Below are 20,479 nucleotides of genomic sequence, written 5' to 3'. Positions count from 1 at the left end.
GTAATTAGAAATTTAATACAAATTATAGATTATATTTATTCTACTTCTATAATTATGGAATTTTACATATTAATATTTAGAATTTATAAGTATAACAACAAATTTGCGTGAATCTCATATACTTTTTTATTAAATTAAAATTTTACATTTTATACAAGTTTCCAAATTTATTTTAGAAATATTATATTTGTCTGATCTAAAACAGTATAATATTGTTTTTATAAATACTCAATTTATTTAAAAAGATGATTACACGCAAATGAATTCAGAGAAGATATACTCTGTATTCAATTTTAAGAATTAAATCTAATATTCAGTCATGTATTCAATATCTTCTCTATATTTCATACTTGTTCTATGTTCCCTGCTATTAACACTATCACGCAATACAGGAGTTATCCTCTGTCCACTTCGTTGTAACGTGTAAGAATTAAATGGGGAAAAGATTTCAACTGTAGATGTTGTTCCTCTTTTACTATCGAAAAGAGGAAGTTGATTCCGTGTATTATTTTCAATTACGGTATAACAATATGCCAATTGATATATTCGGGTAATTTCCGCAAAACTATGCGCAATTTCAGGATGACAAGCTTTCAATGGGTTTAGTTTACAAGTTATAATTTTCGCTAAGTCCAACTCTTGTAAATATAACATGTCTGAAAGCAAATAAACAAATAATATTGAACACTTGTAGAATTAAGAAAAGGTGTATATATTGTTTCATTAAAATGATGTATTTACATTTTTTTGAATCAGGATAATCATTATGCCTTTTAGTAATTATAAGAAACAGTGCTTCACAAACAGAATAAAATACGCTGTGTTCTTTATTTTCATCCTCTATATAGTTTGAATGATCCTGCATGTTGATATAATCATGTATCCATTTGGATATTTTAAATTGGACTACTTTTACTAACCTAATAAAAATAAAATATATGAAATCTATATGTATACCTTTTGTATTATGTGTTACATTATTAAAAACATACCCAGTTGTAACGAATGTTGCTGCAACAAGTAAACTAGCAATATATACTACAGATGATTGTCGTATAATAGAAGGTACATTAGGATCGGATGCTTTCCGCCATAACCAATCTACAAAAGCTTCCGCAACAGCTGTTTTAAAACTACAAATATAGAACATAATATATTGCACATATTGACTCGCATGAGTGGGCAATATTATTGTTTCAAATATTTTCAATATATCAAAATAGAGACTTCTTAAACAATCCACTTGCAAAACTCCGTTAATAAAACAACAGTTGTACATATAATTTAGGATCAGTTCCATACACATATCCAATTTATGAGCTGTTGGATGTATTTTATCTGTTTCTGTTATATTATTTTCTTCAACATTATTCACATTACCAAGTATACTGTCATATTCGCTAGTATCATCCATTAAGTCTTCATCATCTTCATTTTCTATCTCTAAACGTGGTATATTTACATCTAATACCATTAACCTATTATAAAACAGAAATCACTTACAATAAAGAACTTATTTTTCATCTTAAAATGATAAAATTAGATTACAGCGATATTACCTGTTAATAATTAGAGATAGAATATCAGATCGTAACTGTGGTGCGTAACTTAATATTTGAATTAATGCATAAACATAAACTTCATGCGTACGAGTCCCATGAATAATATATGGGAACCTTGCTCTAAGAGATTGCAATAGAAGTTTACTTGACCTTAAACAGATTTTTATAGAAATTATTATATTTTTAAATTTTACTTATAAATTATATACATACATTATTTATGAGAGAGGGGGAGAGAGCATATTTTATAAAGTACTAAAAATGAGATAGTAAATACTTACATTGGCACAACTTTTAAAATTTTTTGTAGGACATTATGTATATGATTTAATCTTTGAATATCTTCTTCTTTGCATTCTTCATTTTTCCATTCAGCATTGTTATCCTCATCTATTCAAAATAAAAATTTTAGTTACAATCCATCGTTAGAGCCACTTATATAACAATAATTTCTTAAAATATACCTGGTTTAAATTGTTCAACTAAATTGTCTATTGTATTTTTAGCATAATGAATTTGCATACAAATTAAATCTTCAATAAATGCTTTGTAAGCAGATGTGACATCTATAGAACGGTTTGTCCATTTTATTTGTAGAAGAGTTTCTACAAATACTTTGTGGATAGGACCAAGTAATGATATACATTGTCTTACATTTGATAAAAATTCTATTAAATCTGTGTCCTAAAATGAAAAGTAATAGATTCAAATTAGAAATATCGAATAATCTTTAATCGAATAAAACTAGGATAATATAAACTATTTCAATAATTACTTAAATACCTTTATATTTGAATCTCGTAGAATACATATTAAATCTTCATAATCTTTTGTTCCATTACCAGCTTCAAAATTATAGATAATACTTTTGAGATTTTTTGGAAGTTTGAAATGTACTCTATTAGATTGTCTAATAAGTTGTGATCTAACTCCAGGAGTTTTTAGAATCGACGAGACACTGCTAACCCTTGAAGATACAACTGACATCTGTTGAAAAATAATATATCTATCGTTTAAGGTAATTTATCTAAAGCATCGTTCTAATATCAAAAAATATACTAATATTAAAACTGTTAAAAAACACTATGTAATGCTTATAATATTTATTAAAACTACCAAGCATACGTATGCAAAAAAGTAAGAAGGTTATGATATATGGCAGCAGAAAATTTAAACGATACTTACTTTTACAATTATATTTATAACTTTCTAATGTGATAATACTTTTAATAATTTCAAATTATACATCTGTTTACATTTCGAACTCGTATTACTGTATAAGTATTACTAGGTATTCTCGCTCGCCTTTCCTTTCTACATGTGACTGGACAACCGTTTCCACTAAATACGTACCATTGATCAAATACAAATAGACTTGATATTTAATACGTTTTCATCTCCCACGTTTTTGGCGCCATCTTATAATTTTCGTGTTGCATGGAACATTATCGATTAGGTATACTAGTGGAATGTATATGATAATTCATCGTAACAAATCACAGAGGGCATAAGAAACACTCTGATTATTTGAAGTCGGTATTTCAGACACCGTCTTTTAAAACATGAGACAGGAAGTCTGCCTATGTGTATGTATATATGCGTATGTGTGCGAAATGTACATATATATTTACTTTGTCGTGTACTATTTATTCGTGTCTACCTTATCCTTAGTCGTAATTATTAATGTTATGTAAGTAGTAACTACATGACCGTGATATATACATATCTACGTCATTCTTTTTTATCTACGTTAAATTGATTTTAGAAAAGAATATTTTAACTAGAAATATTGAATAATTAATTTTTTTAAGGGAAGCAAATAGGTACCTATCCGTTTTGTATAAAATTTTTATAAAATTCGTAAGAAAATAAAAAGGAAATACACATTACACACTAAAAGAAAAACAAATCTTTTTAACGATTAAAGGTTTAAAAAAGGTTTGTTACATTTCTATAACAGAACAGAAGAATGTATTCAATAATAAAATATAACGTAATCATTTTGGTTACATTTGGGTAAGTACAATGCAAATAATTAATTACACCAACCAATTTATAAGTGCAACACAGTGGGCATGTTAAAATACTACAACCAAGAACAGGTCATACTCTGTATTATATATTTTTACCACCATTATTATAGTAGAAAAAATATAATATATATATATCTATTAAAATCACATGATTGGGATATTTGAAGTAATGAAAAGTAACAATTAAAAGTAATTACAAAGTGATCACAAATCACATCATTGCACCATATGTATAATCACCATATTAAACGATTATAATCATCATAATGAAATGAACATAACTGATCGAACGCAATTTTCATTTCTTCTGCGAACATTTTTTAGACGTTTTTAAAATGTAGGTTGTTACATTTGTCATTCGATTTTTTGGTGTTGCGTCTTATACGTGTTTTATGCTATGCATTATGTTATATTATATGTTCAGTTTAAGTCAGAAAATATTCAAATTTAAAACTATGCCCCGTACTATTTGGAAAATTGCACGATTTTACTAACGATATAACGTAACGACAAACCAATTCACTTTTTATTACTTATGTCAAGGATTAAACTATTATAGCTAGTCTTTTTGTTGTTCTATCAAAGTAGTCAGAGTTTTGTCTATACATTCTGGTAAATGATCCAATAACATCCTTGGCATCACAATTAATTCCGTAAATTCTTCTGGTTGTGCCCATCGCATCTCGAATTTCTTTTCTTTCTTATTTTGACTCTTGCTGTAAGAGGAAATGTAATATACATTTCTACAGTACTCTTCAATTTTGCATAAACTCGATAAATAAGTATTAGTATTATGAATAGATTTCCATGGAGAAAATAAATAATACGCAAAATATGAAATAAGTGGCAAACCTGTTTTTTGACTGTTCGGTTTTACATTTGATTATGTGAAGTATTCTACCACCCATGTATAGTTTTACTTTAGAATATCTCCTTTTCGAAATATCTCGCTCGTAAATCCTACTTTCCTATAAATAAATCATTTTTTCTTTTTTTTTTTTTTTTTTTTTGGAATATAGTATCATAGATTAGATTTTATACGCGGATAGGCAAAGAAGTTAATAATTTAAATTATATGGACACGTATGTAAATATATACCTCTACTGTATTTATATCTCGGTCGTTAAGTAAAGGTGTTTCTCCCGATACAGTGGTAATCATATTATAGGCATTCCATGTATTTTCAAGATCTTTCTCAGGTATGCCGAATAAAATGTAACCTAATCCGTTTAATACTACTCTATACTGCAACAATAATATTAAAGAAATAAAATTTAAAATATTTCGGATAGTATATACTAAAATAAGAATCTAAAATATTCGAAATAGGATAAAGATCGCACCTTAGGTAATGGGCAAACACGAAGTGCCATAAGCAAAGACGTTCGAAGATTTTCTATGCTATCAACACTCAACCTCATTACTAAATCATCTCCAATGCCTACTGTGAAAACGAATTCTTCCGTTATTCTGGCAAGCTCCCTTGAGAGAAGACCCGCTAAACAAAAAGTTTTTCTTAGTAAAGGTTCTTTAATAATAATTGTTATTAATTAAAAAAATTAACCATATAAAGAGGAAGAATCAAAGTTTCTGAAGAATCCGTACCTGGTGTGGAAAATCCATAGACTTTCAGTGATGGATATCGTGGACGTAATAAAAATCCTAGCAGAATACCTATACCAGCACCTAGACTGTGACCTGCACATATTTTCTTACATGAAATTGTTAAAAGATTGCCTTAAACATATAGATAAGACTTTATCAATAAAATTAGATGTCTCTAAATTTCGTTTTAAATTATTTGTTAAATACTTAAAAAGTATCTATTATTTTGGCATGATGGCATTTTTAAGAAGTTAAGTCTTTCTAATTGAAATAAATTGTTTCGTAATCGTTCAAAGAATAACCATGTATATCTCTTCTAATAACGAAAAAGATAGAAATAAGTAAATTGCGTGTCATTTGTTATTTATACGCGAAAATCAATCAGGAATTAAAATATAGAGACCTGCTCAATTCTATACAGATTCTATTTCCTTTTTTATTTATTCTGTACGTAATTTAATAATCTCGTAATATACAATGCATATATCATTCTAACATTTTGTCTACATAATCAAAATATTTGATACCTCGAAAATACGATTGTTTTCAATTTATCGTTTCTCTTGTCAACAAACATCTTATCGTGCAACCGAAAAGAATGAGACAAAAAAATATTCGTAACATAAAATTGGAAACATTTAAATATTATAGAGACTAATACGTGTAAACCTATAAGCAAAATTATCTAGCGCACATATAACATTCCTATTTACCTGTAATAACCAAATCGTAATGAGGATATGTATTGAATGCTCGTTCCAAAACCTTGTTATCATCTAATTTCTTCAATATCAGCCTAGCAGCTGTTATCATGCCACTGTGTGCCTATACACGTAACATTTGACAGTTATGAATAATTTAAAAAGAAACATAACTTAAACTCAGCGTACAATTTTCTTTGTAAATAGTACGATTAAAAATATTCTTATTGTTAGTTTCATATTGGACTTAAGATACTTACATGGCTGTTTGATGGAATACCTTCGCATACAAAAACATTAGAACCTGCGGCAATATCAGTTATCAAGTCACGCAATGAGAGACTACCCCGTATAATAATGACAATGTTATTTTTGTTCTGATCTGCTATTACACAGAACGGTATCTAAAAGTATTTTATAAAAATGATTAAAAAAGCTGTTTCTTTATTGAATATATAAACATATAATATTCTTCTTTAATACCAACCTCGCATAAATAGTTTTTAAATGACGCATACAGGATGTCATCCGTCGATAAATCTGATAAAGTTTTCATGCCGGCTAAATAACAGTAGCAACAATTGTCGCCAATAATTGGTATACGTTTTGTTCTGTAGTTACAATGAATTGATCAAGATAGGGTCTCGTAATATTAATTAAAGTAGTACACGTTTTATACTTTTTTTTCTTTTCTTAAAGCGCAGTATAATATCGTCTCTATATCGCAATATTTTATTTAAAATAATATTTTACTGAATCGTATTTCAACTTTGAGTCTATTCTTCTTTTATTTTATTTAATATTCTCCTAATTGATTTCCTTTTAATTAATCGTAATAATTCTGTTCACTTATCTCAAATATTTGACAGAAATTTGCAAATAATCGATCTGATTTCTTTAAGAAATCATCGTGATCTTTCTACTTACCGAAAACAAGCGCAACAAGTCAAATTCGGCAGAATATGAAAACATCCGGTGCATATATGTAAATACATAACGTATAACCATCCATAAGTAGCTAATGAGAGTTTTATATAGTAACTGGCGTTATCTAAAGACATCCAACTTGGTGCATTTTTAAAAATTGCAGTTGCATCTAGAACAATAATATTAAGATCATTTATATTATTTGTAGAGTTTCGAAAGAATATAATTAATTCTTTAGTTACATGAATTCCCGCAAATTAAAATTTAAAAAAGTGTTAGAAAATTTTGCAGCAGAATTATAATAATTAAAATATATACCGGAAGTATATTTTGGAATGGGAAGAATATTTAACCGGTGCAATTCACGAGTTTCTCGCTTTTGCCGAATTCTTAGCAGTATACATCCTGCGATAACATCTGAAGGAACTAAATCCGTTCCCTGGTACAGAGAGCTTAGCAAACCTATAAAAAAGCAATAATTTCTTTATCATGTCGAAATTACCTCTATGATAATAAATATAAGATTGAAAATCTTGCTATAAAAAAAATGTAAAATGTGTTAGACGTTTGGCGAAGCATTAGATGACAAATATACTCAAAGATAGATAGTTTGGTACGGAGAGGTATGCGATAATGTTAAAGAATTACGTTGTTTACTGTATTTATAAGTTTGTAATATTGTCAGTAACGGAATCACGACAAAAGGAAATGCTGACGAACTGTGTTAGATTCTACAAAGATTATACATATTTGTTCTATCAATAGCTATATTTGTTATAGCTATAATTGTTTAGTAAAACAGAGAATATTTAATTTCTATACATATACTAGGACGTACATTGTAGGCATTAATTTATGTACATTTACTCTCCGGAAAAAAGTTCTGCCTTTCAAAGTTCAGAATAAACAGAAAGAGATCAACGCCGCGAATTGCAAATATCGTGACACATAAAACATGTGCGTTGCGCACGGTACATCAAATTATTTTTACTATTCTGTAGTTGTCAAACATATTTTATTTTATTTTATATATATGTGTATATATATATATATATATAAATATATAAACTTCTACGTACATTTCCTTACGAACTGGTATATATATAGTTATATTTATATATATGTATAATTAAAAAAAATATATATATCTATATATATATATATGTTATGTGTGTAAGTAGGAGTTCAAAATCTCTACTAGGAAACTATTTATATATACAAAGTACGTATTTTATCAATGTGTACAAAAAATTGTCACCAATATTTACACTAATCAACGACCTTCTATCCTCTTCTACTTGGTGTAGCTCTTGTCTTGATGTTTTATTTTTATGTATTACAAGTTGATACAAGTTTAAGCCAAATCTCCGTTCGTTTAGTTTAATCTTTTTTCCGGCGTTGAAAGCTTTCTTTTAAAAAATATATGACGAAGAAATGACGGTTTCGATTTCAATCACGACAGAACCTTTTTTAGGTCAGTCGTACCTATGTCTCACCAGCAACTTGTTGAAAAGTCTCGTTAGCGTTCTCGTCTTTTCTCATCCACCAGAGAAACTTGAATCTCCGTTGCCAGTTCCTTGAGAGTTTGCCATATTCGACAGAACTTTCTAAATGTTTCTTACTTAATAAGCCTAATGGATCAAAAATCAATGCCAAGCCGAAAATGGTTAGACCTATAAGAATCCAGTCGAAGAACACCAACGCCTGGGTTATCATGATCGTATAATGTTCGTAAGAACATTTGACGTTCGATCCAAATAACCATAAACTTCCTAAAATATTCCATGATATTTCAGGTAGGAGCAACAATATTCTGTAAAATCATAATAATATCTTTGTTATAATTTTAGAAATGGAACATCAATTTTGGGAAGAACGCGCTCTTGTAGAATTTTGTTGCGCGTATACAAGATGCCTCAAGACGAATGATACGATACCGATCAGAAAATTATTTTACCAACAAAGATGAATTGAAAACGTGGAATGAAAGTTTTGCATTCGAAAGCTACTTTGTAAGAAAATTCAGCTCGAAACGATAATACTCATCGATACATAGTCGACGACTGAACCGTTATAGAAGATGTATCGTACCTAGTTAATGGGTCAAGAGTAATGAAAATTTGTCAAACTCGACTGCCCGCAGGAAAGATTCTTTGTAAAAAAAAAAGGTTTGAACACTGAATAAAAGAAAATTACGAATGGAAAAATGTTATTCGTAGAATCGTATTTTCTATTCAATTATATAATCCTTTATAAAACATCTTACAAATTATATGTGATGATAATCTCGCATTGTAACATTCAGAACTGGTGTATGTTGCAGTACTTATCAATTGTTACTAATGTACGTCAATAAAATATAATGCATCAGTACTAAAAAGTGAAAAAAGTTTACGTCAATGGATATCGCAAACGGAATTCATTTTGTATAGTAATTTGTTAATTGCCGATACATAATCACGGATAAATGGCGCTGTTTATGATCGATGATAGTGGTTGAAGTTTGTACTTGCAATTAGAAAATTAATAACAGGAATAATAAAAGTATGAAGTAGCTCGTGGAGCGATGCATGTCAGAACGAACAACATTGTTTTATTACAGCGGTATTTTATAATGAATGGCGTGGTTCGTCAACGATATGTAAATTGCAGTATAATTTTCAAACGTCTACTTACTTAACTGTCAAGATTGGTTCAACGTGTTTACGAGCGTGCGTTTCCATGATAGATCCTTTTGCGCTCAGTCTTGTAATGATGAGCATGAAAAGTATAGACACGACGAGAAATGCAACTTCTCCTAAGAGATACACGCGAACTAACTCTCCACCTGACTGACAACTCCATGTATGCTCATAATATCTGACACAAACGGTTACAATTAGGGATAACCTGTGAACAGAATTAATTACGTACGGATTAAGATTTATTCAGATTTGTTTAATAAACAAAGAAACTTTTCTTAGTAGTAAGGATAATTATTTAGGAATGTTAATTAAGGATAATTATCGGGAATTTTACTCGAGATCGAAAGTTTGTAACGTTCGAATACCCGCGGTCTCGTATCTTTTATTATAGTCAAATAGTCAACATCATTCTGAAGCTACAAGTTTAGGCGCAAAATCTGATCGCGAAATTGAGAGAAGGCATCTTATGCGCATTTTAGATACCCGCACACTTCTAGCAAACACTATCTTTTATATTTGTAGCATGCTTAATGTACAATACGATTCATTTTCGAATTTTGCAACAATCTGTGAACGATATGCGACATGTGAAAGTAAAGATTTGAGAGAAGCTTTGTCTCTGTTTCTAACATCTCGCAATGTATGTCGTTAAGTCTGTTTTTATTATTCGTAAACGTCATTCATTGATTTAACTATTCCGCAGGAAGTTTTAAAGGAATTTTATTATGTATTAGCGATATGTAAAATACCATGACTTATTTTAATAAATAAGAAATATGATTATATCATCCTTGATTAGATCTATTTAATATAAAGTCTATAAATTAATATAGAATTTATAAAATCAAAATATGAATGAAAATGAGAGACGATTAGTTACAGAACACGAAACTATTTCTTGGGTAATTCTATTTATGTACAATGTATTGCGTACATTTTCGTCATCTTCCTGGAATAATCGAGAAAATTTAAATAATGTTATATGTATAGATACACATATTATTTAACCGACTAACCATCGCTTTATAAATGCGTATTATGGGTGACTTGTGAGTTTCCAGTTCGTCAAAATTCCATAATGATCGTAAAATTTGCATAAACGTAAAATGGCAAGGACTAAAATCGATTAAAACGTGTAAATATAAAAAGGGTCGGTTCCTTGTGCTTCGGTGAAACGAACAAACAGGACAAAGAGCCGTTAGATCGTCATTCCTGTCAAGGATACACGTCGAAACTAAAGCTAAATTATCCGATATTAGAATTCTAAATATAGTCAGTTTGATTATTCCTACTCTCCTTTTTTTTCCGTTATTTCGCTATTTTCCCATATTATTTTTTCCAAGTGTTGCGCACAGCTATGCTATTGTAAGATATTGCGTTACGCAAATTTTATACGCATAGTTCTTAAAAAATCATGATATCATTATGTATAAATTTTAATTTGTAGGAAGGAGAGAAGAAAATAAATATGTTTTGTTGATTCTTAACCAACGAGATTTTGACACAGCTCGGTAAAAGATTTCAAAATCTGAACCTATAAGTTATAAATTTTACTTTTTAGGCGTTATATAAGATTATTAAATTTAACGCCATGCCACGAGAAGAAGGTTATGTTCCTGTTTACCGTATTTTTAATCATCTAAAATCATTATTTCTTTGCGAGTTAGCGTTAATTTACAATGTATGCTATTTTAAATAAAATACGTCGATCAGTTGACGCTTTAAAGACTATGTAGAGTCTATACAATCTCTAGCAATGTTCTACGTAGGTTGAAATTCTCAAGATTCTAGCGTTGAAACTGAAAGAAGACGAACTACTTACCAAATGGATCGAATGAAAATTTCAAAGATACCCGGATAAACAAGGTCGTCGCTCGCAGCTAGCCATGTTCTGCCGAAGAGTTTTATCGCAGGCATTTTTCTGTGGAACATATCGCGATTTGTAAGATTACTTTCTTTATCGATGTTGAGTGAATTTTGTATCGCGTGAAACATATTTCGAAAGGGAATAGATGAACAAAATGATATGCGTTTGTTACTCTTGCGAGTTACTATCCATATAGTTGAACGAATAGACGTGTAATTTAGTGTTCGGATCAACGTTTCATAATATACATAGCAGGTTCAAGCAGCATGCAATAGTGACCACGATGTTTTACGAGTATAAATTTTCATAGGATTTGGATAACCGAGTATACCGCGACGCACGTATTTCTTTGATAGTAAATTACGGATCAGGGAAAGCGCTGAGAGAAAGTCTTTGTCTATCCTACATCTGAGAGTATTGACATAACTTAACTGCGATCGTAACTGGACCCTGACCTTGTTGAACATCAAATCATCGTCCCAAATTTTTTAGAGTTATTTGCACACGCTTTCGTTTAAAAAAAGAGATTCGTCCTTCCTCCGTCGCGTGACGTTTCTTGTAATCAATTCTATATTATTGATTCAGCACATTTTCTACATCGCGTTACTTAATTAGATAGGTTGACTATCTTTTCGATAAGGAAACATTGATTTAGTAACGACAGAAGATATTATACCTTACATGCTCTATATATTCTTACATTTAGCGATAGATCGAATCTATTTGTCGGTGATATATCGTGATCGAAATTGTAAGCTGTCCGTTGCAGACCTATTCGTCAATGATTTTATAGTAACTCTTTGACATTGATATAACTGTAATTTCACACCATACTAGTTACTAATTATACGCCTTATCATCGTACACGTGTCTTTAATAAACATGCCGAATCTTAAGATATTTATAATGCCAGATATAGTATTTCTTTTGTTATAATATTTTTTTTTTTAAATATACTCCGGAAACATCTTACGGCATATTTGATCTTCAAGGAATGCAACATTCTTTTTACTCTGAATTATTATACTTGGAATAAATAATTCTATTGGATCTTTTACTAGCTTTCATATCGTAAACGCTGACATGAATTTAAAATTGCGCAAAGACACTTTTTCATTAGTCTGACAACATCTTATGTAGCAAAGTCCTATCCTCATATAGCAGCAAATAACAGTCATTCAATTTTTTGCCTAATTTAAATACGTTGCTCTCGCGTGCAAATCCTTGAGAAACAAGCATAATATTTGATTCGCGCAATAAATTGACAATATTATGCGCGTTTCAGGAAATGATGTGAAACGGAAGAAACGCTTAATCGATAGAGAAAATTCGAATTTTAAGATATATTCACCTTTTGGAGAAAAATTTGAATTTCAAGATATATTCGCTTCTCGAACAAAACGTCTCGGTATCTCAGTAGAATTTCGGATCATTCACAACATGCCACTTTTCCACAAGCACAATCAGTATTCGAGAGTATCGTCGCCAACCTGATACAGGATGCAGTCCGGTATTTACCGTTTTAGTTACTCGCGCGACGAGTTTTTGATTTCTTTTAATGAGGGAAAAGATAAGGCTCGCTTGTACTGACATCCATAGTCGTTCACGATCTAACCATCGATCACGATACACCGATCCAGCGGCTCCAGTCGATCCAATGGTATCCGGCGTACGCGAAACGTGAGATAGTGTCGAAAGCCGCTGAGGTCAGTCCGCGAGGAATGTGACGCCTTGAGCGAATTTTCGTCTGGCTGCGAAGCTAGCGCGAATTAAAAGGAAGTGGAGTCGAGCTCGTTTGGTAGAAAATTGCATCGGCTCGCGACGCTGGATCGGCAAAATGCATATACAATACACTCGTAACCCGCTCACCTTGTTTCGTAGCATCCCGCGTCGAATCTCACGAGCTGGTTGGCGGTGACTGTCCAGCACGGCCACAACTTTCCCTTCGTTCCTCTCGATCACACGTTCCTTCGCTTACGAAAAAACCAATTGCTTCTCATGGGGATATACGGCAATGGTAGGAGTAGATGTCCCTAGTTTCCCGCGATTGCAGTAATCCAAGCACTTCGACTTTTCTCTAAAACTGTAAAACGAATTTATAATTTATATTATATTCGACTTTTATAAATAAAATATGAACGAATGAATATTTAATACGTTCTGATTTCTGTGACCAGTATGGCGTAAATATATAAGAATATTTTATAAATATACATTTTCTTCGAACAATTCTATTGAATATATAATAACGTAACGTTAATAGACACGGTGTTTCTTTTTCCGATGACGCATGGCTGTTCTTAGAACAAAGCATAAAACTTATCTTCGCTCTCTGCCTGCGTATGTGTATCGTATATCGTTTGATAAATTTTGTACTATTTTTTACCTATATGAAATTTTCTGCGATATTAATATTAATATCTATCAGTATCAGTATCAGTATCGGTGCGACACCCTGATGAACTCAACTGCAATATTGTCGAAATGTCGGAATTTTTTTCTTTCTGGACACGGCTGTTTCCCGGAAGCCTCAAACAGCGTTGCACGAAACAGCGTTAATTGTATCAGTGCTAAGTGTAACAATCTGAATATCATACCTAATCGGATAAAATATTTTTTCTCGAAAATAACTAGTATTCTAATAGAACAAAATACATTTAATATTCTAGCGTACTTTCTTTGTGTCTCTTTTTTATGCTTTACACGTGAATTCGCCACAGCTATGGGATTTACACACGTTTAAAAGCATAACTGTTCTACTTACGAGAAAGGCTAGCGGCCTTAAAATCCTCGTGACGTTTTCATGTAAAAGAGTTGAACGAAACCATCAATGTTGCTTTTCTAAAATACTTTAATTTTATCTACCACTTTTTATTTTATCTATAGTTTCAAAAACAGAAGTTATGCAATATCATAGATTTTTTTCGAACTTTTTGTTAACTGATATCGTGCATATTTTTTCTGGATTAATGTGCAAAAGTATTTTTGAAAGGTCAGAAATTTTGCATAAATGGCTATCTGTGCTACGTTTAATGATATACAATATCCTTTTGCAAGAAAAAGTTTATGTTTTCCCAAAACTATAAATTCTTGTGAATTCTTTCAATTTCTGTCATAAAAGAATGTAGAAAAATGTTTTCAAAAATACGACTGAATAATATAATACAGTATATGATAAAATATAATGCAAGAAATAATAATTAATCTTAGTAAGCAATTTATATCTAGTTGGAGAATAAATGATAAGATGTAACATTTTCTGTGCATATTGATTACGTACCTATGCACGAGCAGTCCAGTATCCACTTATAGGCAATATTATATAAATTTTCATATGAATTGATTCACGTAAATAAACGGCATCTGTAACTACCTTGTTTATAAATTATCTGTTGAAAACTGCGAACTGAGGAAATAGCGTTAAAACATCTGAATATCCTAAAATAAATTAGCAAAATAAAAATACAATTTAATCTATAGCACGTCAGAAAATAAAGATTCAGAACTTAAATTATTTCTATTGTACAATACATTGTTTATAGGAAGTGTAAAAAATATTGAATTAAGATAGAATCTATAATTAACTTTTTGTGTAGGAGATTTACATATTTGCTTAGTACTTAAAAAACAACTTTCAACAAGATAATTTAAAAAATTTACATATTTTTTAAATCATTTATCCGTGAAAATAAAGACTTTAATTACAGAAACGGAGATAAAAATATTACGCCATAACAGGATATTATCGTCTATCTACAAAGAAAATATGAATCAAGCCACGAAACTATACATTTTTCTATACAAAAGATGATTCTCCTTTCATTGTCTGACTACATAACATTCACAAACGTATAAATAATTAATGAATTTTCCACTCGTTTAATTTTCTCCGTTTTTTTTTTCCGTCTCATATGCATATTTCACTTTAACTACACCGATTATCGTGTATGTACAAATTACACTTATTAACTATTCCTACTAATATTTTACTACATACATATATACGTATAGCCTGTAATATTGATTTGAACAAGTCCTTTAAAACGTTCTGCTAAAACGTTAAACTGATTAAGGAACATGAATTTTTATATTTTTCGTTAAAAAAAAAAAAGAAAAAGAATTGCTTCGAAAGATACGTTGACTCGAGTGTAATACTATAAAATAGCCTTGATTTTATTGAATCCTTTTTATATAGCGCTATAAGTAAACAGCGTAATGGAGCTAATAAAAAAACTAGTTCCAAAATGGTGACAAATAGATATCACACGTCAGATGCATAATTATTTGTTTTTTCAATAGCTCGGTTATTAATAATGCATTGCAATATTGAAATTCAATAAGAATTCAATAGGTAGGATTCAATATATTATATATAAAAATAAAATTAAAAATAATATACATTATTTAATATTAATTTTTCAAATATCATCTTGTGTAGATTAAAAAATAATTTACGTAATATATAATAACATAATTATCCAATACCTATATATATATATATATATATATATATATATAATATTAAAAATATGTAAAAAATTTTTCGTAAAATATTTTTCTGCTAATTTTTCTGCTCATATATATATATATATATATATATATATATATATGAGCAGAAAAATATTTTACGATACAAGGAAAAGATTATTTGATATATGTATAATAATTGCATACGTATAATAATCTTATTTTTCAGTAAATTATCTCGTTATATCGTTATATTTTACAATCTTATATCAGTAACGCACATATGTGTAATGAAAATATCGTCGAAATTGAATTTTTTAAAACGATATTGTATTATCGGACTATCTTTAAATGCACTGTGACAAAAGCCATATGCCTTTTCTTGTCATAAATATCTCGCTGGATAATTGCGAATACAAACTTCATTTCACCGCTTTGAAATAAAAATGAACTCTTGAATTTTTACATGTTTTCGTTATCAAAAAGATCTCGTTATTTAAAAGCATAATTTCTTACTAATATATACAAGTTTGCTTTTATCCGGTTAAATTTTTTTGTAGAATGTTTATTATACTTTTTGTATGATATTCCCTTGTTCAATTAATATGATATCGTATCGTAATAGAATAAGATTAGCACGTGCCCGCTTTCTGTCACTATCTCACGAGATCACGTTTTTCTCAAATTTCGCTCTGAAACGAAAAATGACCGCTTTTATAACGTTAACTATGATAGACGAGTTACAAGGAAGCTACGTTACAGTTACTTTAATTACAGGAAGCAACACAATTTTTACGAAAGTAGACCTCGGAGTCAACGTTGTTGTACCTCTTGTGAATCACTTCAATGTGTTCAAGTTAATTACATACCCTTTTTCGTTGGAAGCAAAAGTATACAGCTGTAGAGGAAACAAAATATAGTATTAAAACGAAAACAGTCTCTAAATACATTAAAGGTACAAATTTATATGTCCAGTTGTGAAAAGTTCGTATCAACCAATAGACATTAAACGTAGGAGAGAAATGATGCAATTGTTGAAATTAATTATAATCCGATAGATGTAAGCAATATACATGAAAAAGTGTTTGTAATGAGTAACATAACACAAACATGACATTGTACCGGCAATATTTCTTCCTATCATATTTAATTAGAAATAAATAATTACGAACGAACTCGAAAGTAATCGACTATTCAATTTTTCTATTGTAATTGAATGTAACGTGTAGATCGTGCTTTTATAGTGCGAGCTAAGAAAATATGGTGTTAGAATAGTGGCAATCCGTTTGACGCGGTACGTATAATCGACAACGTAACAAAATTAGAATAATTTTGACATTAAAAATTGATAAATAATATATACGTGACAGCTTTAAAGTTAAGTTCGATTATTATGCAACCAAACTGTTTGATAGTATTCTACATAGTCATCGGTACAGGTGTAATGCAACCTCGACTTTATTTGTAGATCTCAAATACTACCTGCTTCCCGGTAATCTGAGTAATACCCGGTAACGACTCGGTCAATTTTACAAACAAATCTATACTTTTTCATGGAAAAAATTCTTTTTATATAACTATTATATTACTATTACTATATGTGTACATGTACATTGTACATATGTATGTATGTATGTACGTTGTTTATATTGTATCATATTTTTCACGCAGTCTTGTATTGTTTGATTTTTGTCTGCGTTAAATCGTAAAGTCTCCTTCATCCTATCTGTAGTCGGGTCGTATAGAACACATTTCAAGTATAAAGGTCTTAAATCATCTTGCGTAACTTGTTTCATATTTAGAAAGTCTATATTAATAATACATGTTTGTCATATTCTATTGATTTATCATAACTAATACGTGAAAAGAAGCGATTCTTCAATGTTTGCTTGAAACTACATCGATGGATCTATGTTGTCTATTGAATATAACAAGAACAGCTTCTTAATCCAATTTCTATTGGTAATGATGTTAGAAACAGAATTGTCTTCTTTCTATGCAAAAATTAATTAAAATAATAATATTTTTACATTAATTGAACGATATACGTATAAAAAATAAGATTTTATATTACAATCTCGGCATGATTTGGTAACTAAATATCATTATTCCACTGAATGTTTTACAAAGTAAATTAATCAATCCCTAACTATGAATTAATTGGTAATGAATTAATTGGTAATTAAACGATTAATCATTAGTAATTGATTCAATGACCCTAGATCATTATTTAAAATGTTTAACTTCATATAAATCAGACATAAATACAGTTTATCGGTTATAGAAGGACCGACGATTAAACAATTTGATTAATATTTATAAAATCTAAAAAAACAGTCGTTCGGGAAAGCGTCAACTTTAATTGTTGCGAAGCAAAATATTATCATTATGTATCTCGTGATTCTATATAACATATATATTAATAGAAATTTAAGATACACAAGTAAAAGAAGAAAGTATAACACTATATTAAATAATTATTCTATGGCGATAACGTTACCATCAGTCGATAATTCGCAAATCGCAACAACATTTAACGTATATACGTATTTAGGACCTAATTCTTATTTTGTTATTATAGTCCCATTTTTGTTACTCATTATATTTTATTTTTATAACAACTAATCATTACAATATAATTTACTGCGGGAATAGAGATCGAGCTTATGAAAATACAAATTAATCGAAAAGATCTGCTGAACATAAATTTCTTTTACTATTAAAAATAATAATTTGCAAAAGTAAAGAATTTGGTTAAACATTTTTCGAATTATATCTAGCGTAGCTTTTTGTTAATGGAACTTCTGATAGATGGCTCCATGGGCATCAAGAATATAAACGGTATATGACGATTGAATCGTAACACGCGCGATGCATATAATGCTAAAATAAATAGTTTCTGTTATACAAATATATATGTAACTGTTATATAAAAATTAGAAAGGGGACACTCGATTTTAATTCTTTTCAACAAACAGACAATTGTAATCGCGAAATAACGAATAGATTAAAAGACAAGAAGAAAACATTCTCCCAAGGAAAGAATTAGTAACGAGGTATACTTAATTAACATAAATAATAGCTTTTATTAACTAATTGTTAAATATATTATATAAATTGTTTTTGACTTCAGAAGTGATACGAAGTTAATACTTTTCATTGGAAACAACACTTTGTTTGATCGGTTTAAACGATTAGTTCCATCGTTATATAACAATTGGTATTATTTGTAACATAGTATGTACAAACTTTGATACCAATAGTGCTATTAACAGGGTAAATTAACGCGGCAAACGAATGACAGGGCAAACAACGATCGACTATTTCAAAAACGCTGTTGCTTTCAATTTTATAGTATGTAATATATATATTGTCTTAGAATAATGTACGTATATCCGAAACATTATACACGTTTCACATCTATTTACTACATCTAATACACGGTTGTTATTATTAAAAAATATCTACCCATTATTTAAAAGAATCCATAATGCTGTAACTAAGCGGTAGATCTGAAGTCAGACCGTAGTCACTGGTCTGATTAGCTACAGATTCGAACTACTTCGGCAAAGTCAGTGCATGCGCTTCAAGGTTTTCATAGTGGCTGTCGCAGTGATTATAAAGATCTCGAAATAGGACAAAAGCTCTGATCTGTATTGCACGAAATGTACGACAAATGAACTCGTATTCCTTAATTCCTTCTATTAGCTGTTCGTCGTCGTTGTCGCTTATTCAAACGCGTACAACTTCTCCGCGTTTTTTCATCTGCTTCAAATTTTGGCGAATTTTAAGGAACCACGCTATACGATAGTTAAAAGATAACTCTTCGTATTAGACCGTGACGAAGATCTCAGCTCGTACAGTTAGAGTTTCGATCGAAACTATCCGAGTATCGATCGTACAACCTGTAACATCGTGTTACGCTCGGACGTGTGTACACTATACACGCGCTTCATTGCGGGAGCAGGCGACACAGGCACGTCCGTGTGGAAAAATGGTAACTGGTAACATGTATACACGCGTATTACGTGTGCACGCGGAAAAGCTGAAGATTAAAAAATATACAAAGGAGAAGGGAGGTGATGAAGAATGGAAGAGTGAGATGGGGAAGGTTGTGTGTCGTTACGTGCGAAAGTGAGAGAAAGAGAAAGAGAAAGAGAACGGGAAAAGGAAAGGGAAAAGGAAAGGGAAAGAGAAAGGGAGAGAGAAGGAAGAAGCGGTCCGCAAGAAGATTCTTGGAGTCGCGGATGGTAAAGGTTCGGGCAAGGGTAGGTGGGTGGTTGTGTCGGCGAAGGAGAGCCACAGGAGGACTAGAGGTGAAGAAGGAGGTAGAAGCGAAGGTGGAGGTTGCCGGAGTAGGTGGATGAGGATGAAGAGAAGGATGAAGAAGAGGAAGGGGGAGGGTGGTTTAGGCGATGGTGGGAGTGGGCCGAGCTAAGACGCGTAATGACGCCCTGAATCAATATGTGAGGCACTGAGATATGCATACGAACTAAGACAACCGCACACCAACCAGCCACAGCTCCTCTGCTCGGCGTCGCGGCGCGGCGTCCGCGCCGTGGCGCAAAAGGAGGGGAGAAATTAAAGACGAAGCAGGCACAAAAATAACGACCCACCGGCAGTACCGTCTTT

General features: G+C 30.7%; 2 protein-coding genes across 6 annotated transcripts; both read right to left on the bottom strand.

Annotated features, from left to right (window-relative positions):
• Positions 1 to 102: 102 nt before the first annotated feature.
• Positions 103 to 2,967, bottom strand: LOC126918295 (RNA polymerase I-specific transcription initiation factor RRN3). The gene is made up of 8 exons (XM_050726006.1): positions 2,748 to 2,967; positions 2,346 to 2,549; positions 2,027 to 2,246; positions 1,844 to 1,952; positions 1,560 to 1,712; positions 993 to 1,478; positions 742 to 920; positions 103 to 656 (listed from the first exon to the last, which is right to left on the bottom strand). The coding sequence occupies exons 2-8, from the start codon at positions 2,547 to 2,549 to the stop codon at positions 307 to 309; spliced, it is 1,701 nt and encodes a 566-aa protein (XP_050581963.1). The 5' UTR covers positions 2,748 to 2,967; the 3' UTR covers positions 103 to 306.
• Positions 2,968 to 3,483: 516 nt separating this feature from the next.
• LOC126918289 (diacylglycerol lipase-beta-like) lies at positions 3,484 to 13,446 on the bottom strand. 5 transcript variants are annotated; one of them, XM_050725996.1, is made up of 15 exons: positions 13,250 to 13,445; positions 12,732 to 13,139; positions 11,336 to 11,434; positions 9,506 to 9,718; positions 8,326 to 8,642; positions 7,148 to 7,291; positions 6,830 to 6,998; positions 6,390 to 6,513; positions 6,163 to 6,306; positions 5,915 to 6,026; positions 5,202 to 5,294; positions 4,940 to 5,094; positions 4,695 to 4,841; positions 4,448 to 4,563; positions 3,484 to 4,311 (listed from the first exon to the last, which is right to left on the bottom strand). In XM_050725996.1, exons 3-15 carry the CDS (start codon positions 11,428 to 11,430, stop codon positions 4,155 to 4,157), a joined length of 1,986 nt encoding a protein of 661 aa, XP_050581953.1. In that variant the 5' UTR covers positions 11,431 to 11,434; positions 12,732 to 13,139; positions 13,250 to 13,445; the 3' UTR covers positions 3,484 to 4,154. The 5 variants fall into 5 exon arrangements, with proteins under 5 accessions (XP_050581953.1, XP_050581954.1, XP_050581955.1 ...); XM_050725997.1 differs by having other exon boundaries at positions 12,732 to 12,870; XM_050725998.1 differs by lacking the exon at positions 12,732 to 13,139 and having other exon boundaries at positions 13,250 to 13,446.
• Positions 13,447 to 20,479: the final 7,033 nt, after the last annotated feature.

Source organism: Bombus affinis, chromosome 7 (assembly GCF_024516045.1).
Source record: "Bombus affinis isolate iyBomAffi1 chromosome 7, iyBomAffi1.2, whole genome shotgun sequence".
NCBI lineage: Eukaryota > Metazoa > Arthropoda > Insecta > Hymenoptera > Apidae > Bombus > Bombus affinis.
The sequence above is the reverse complement of the archived record's forward strand: the minus strand, read 5'-3'. Positions and strand labels throughout refer to the sequence as shown.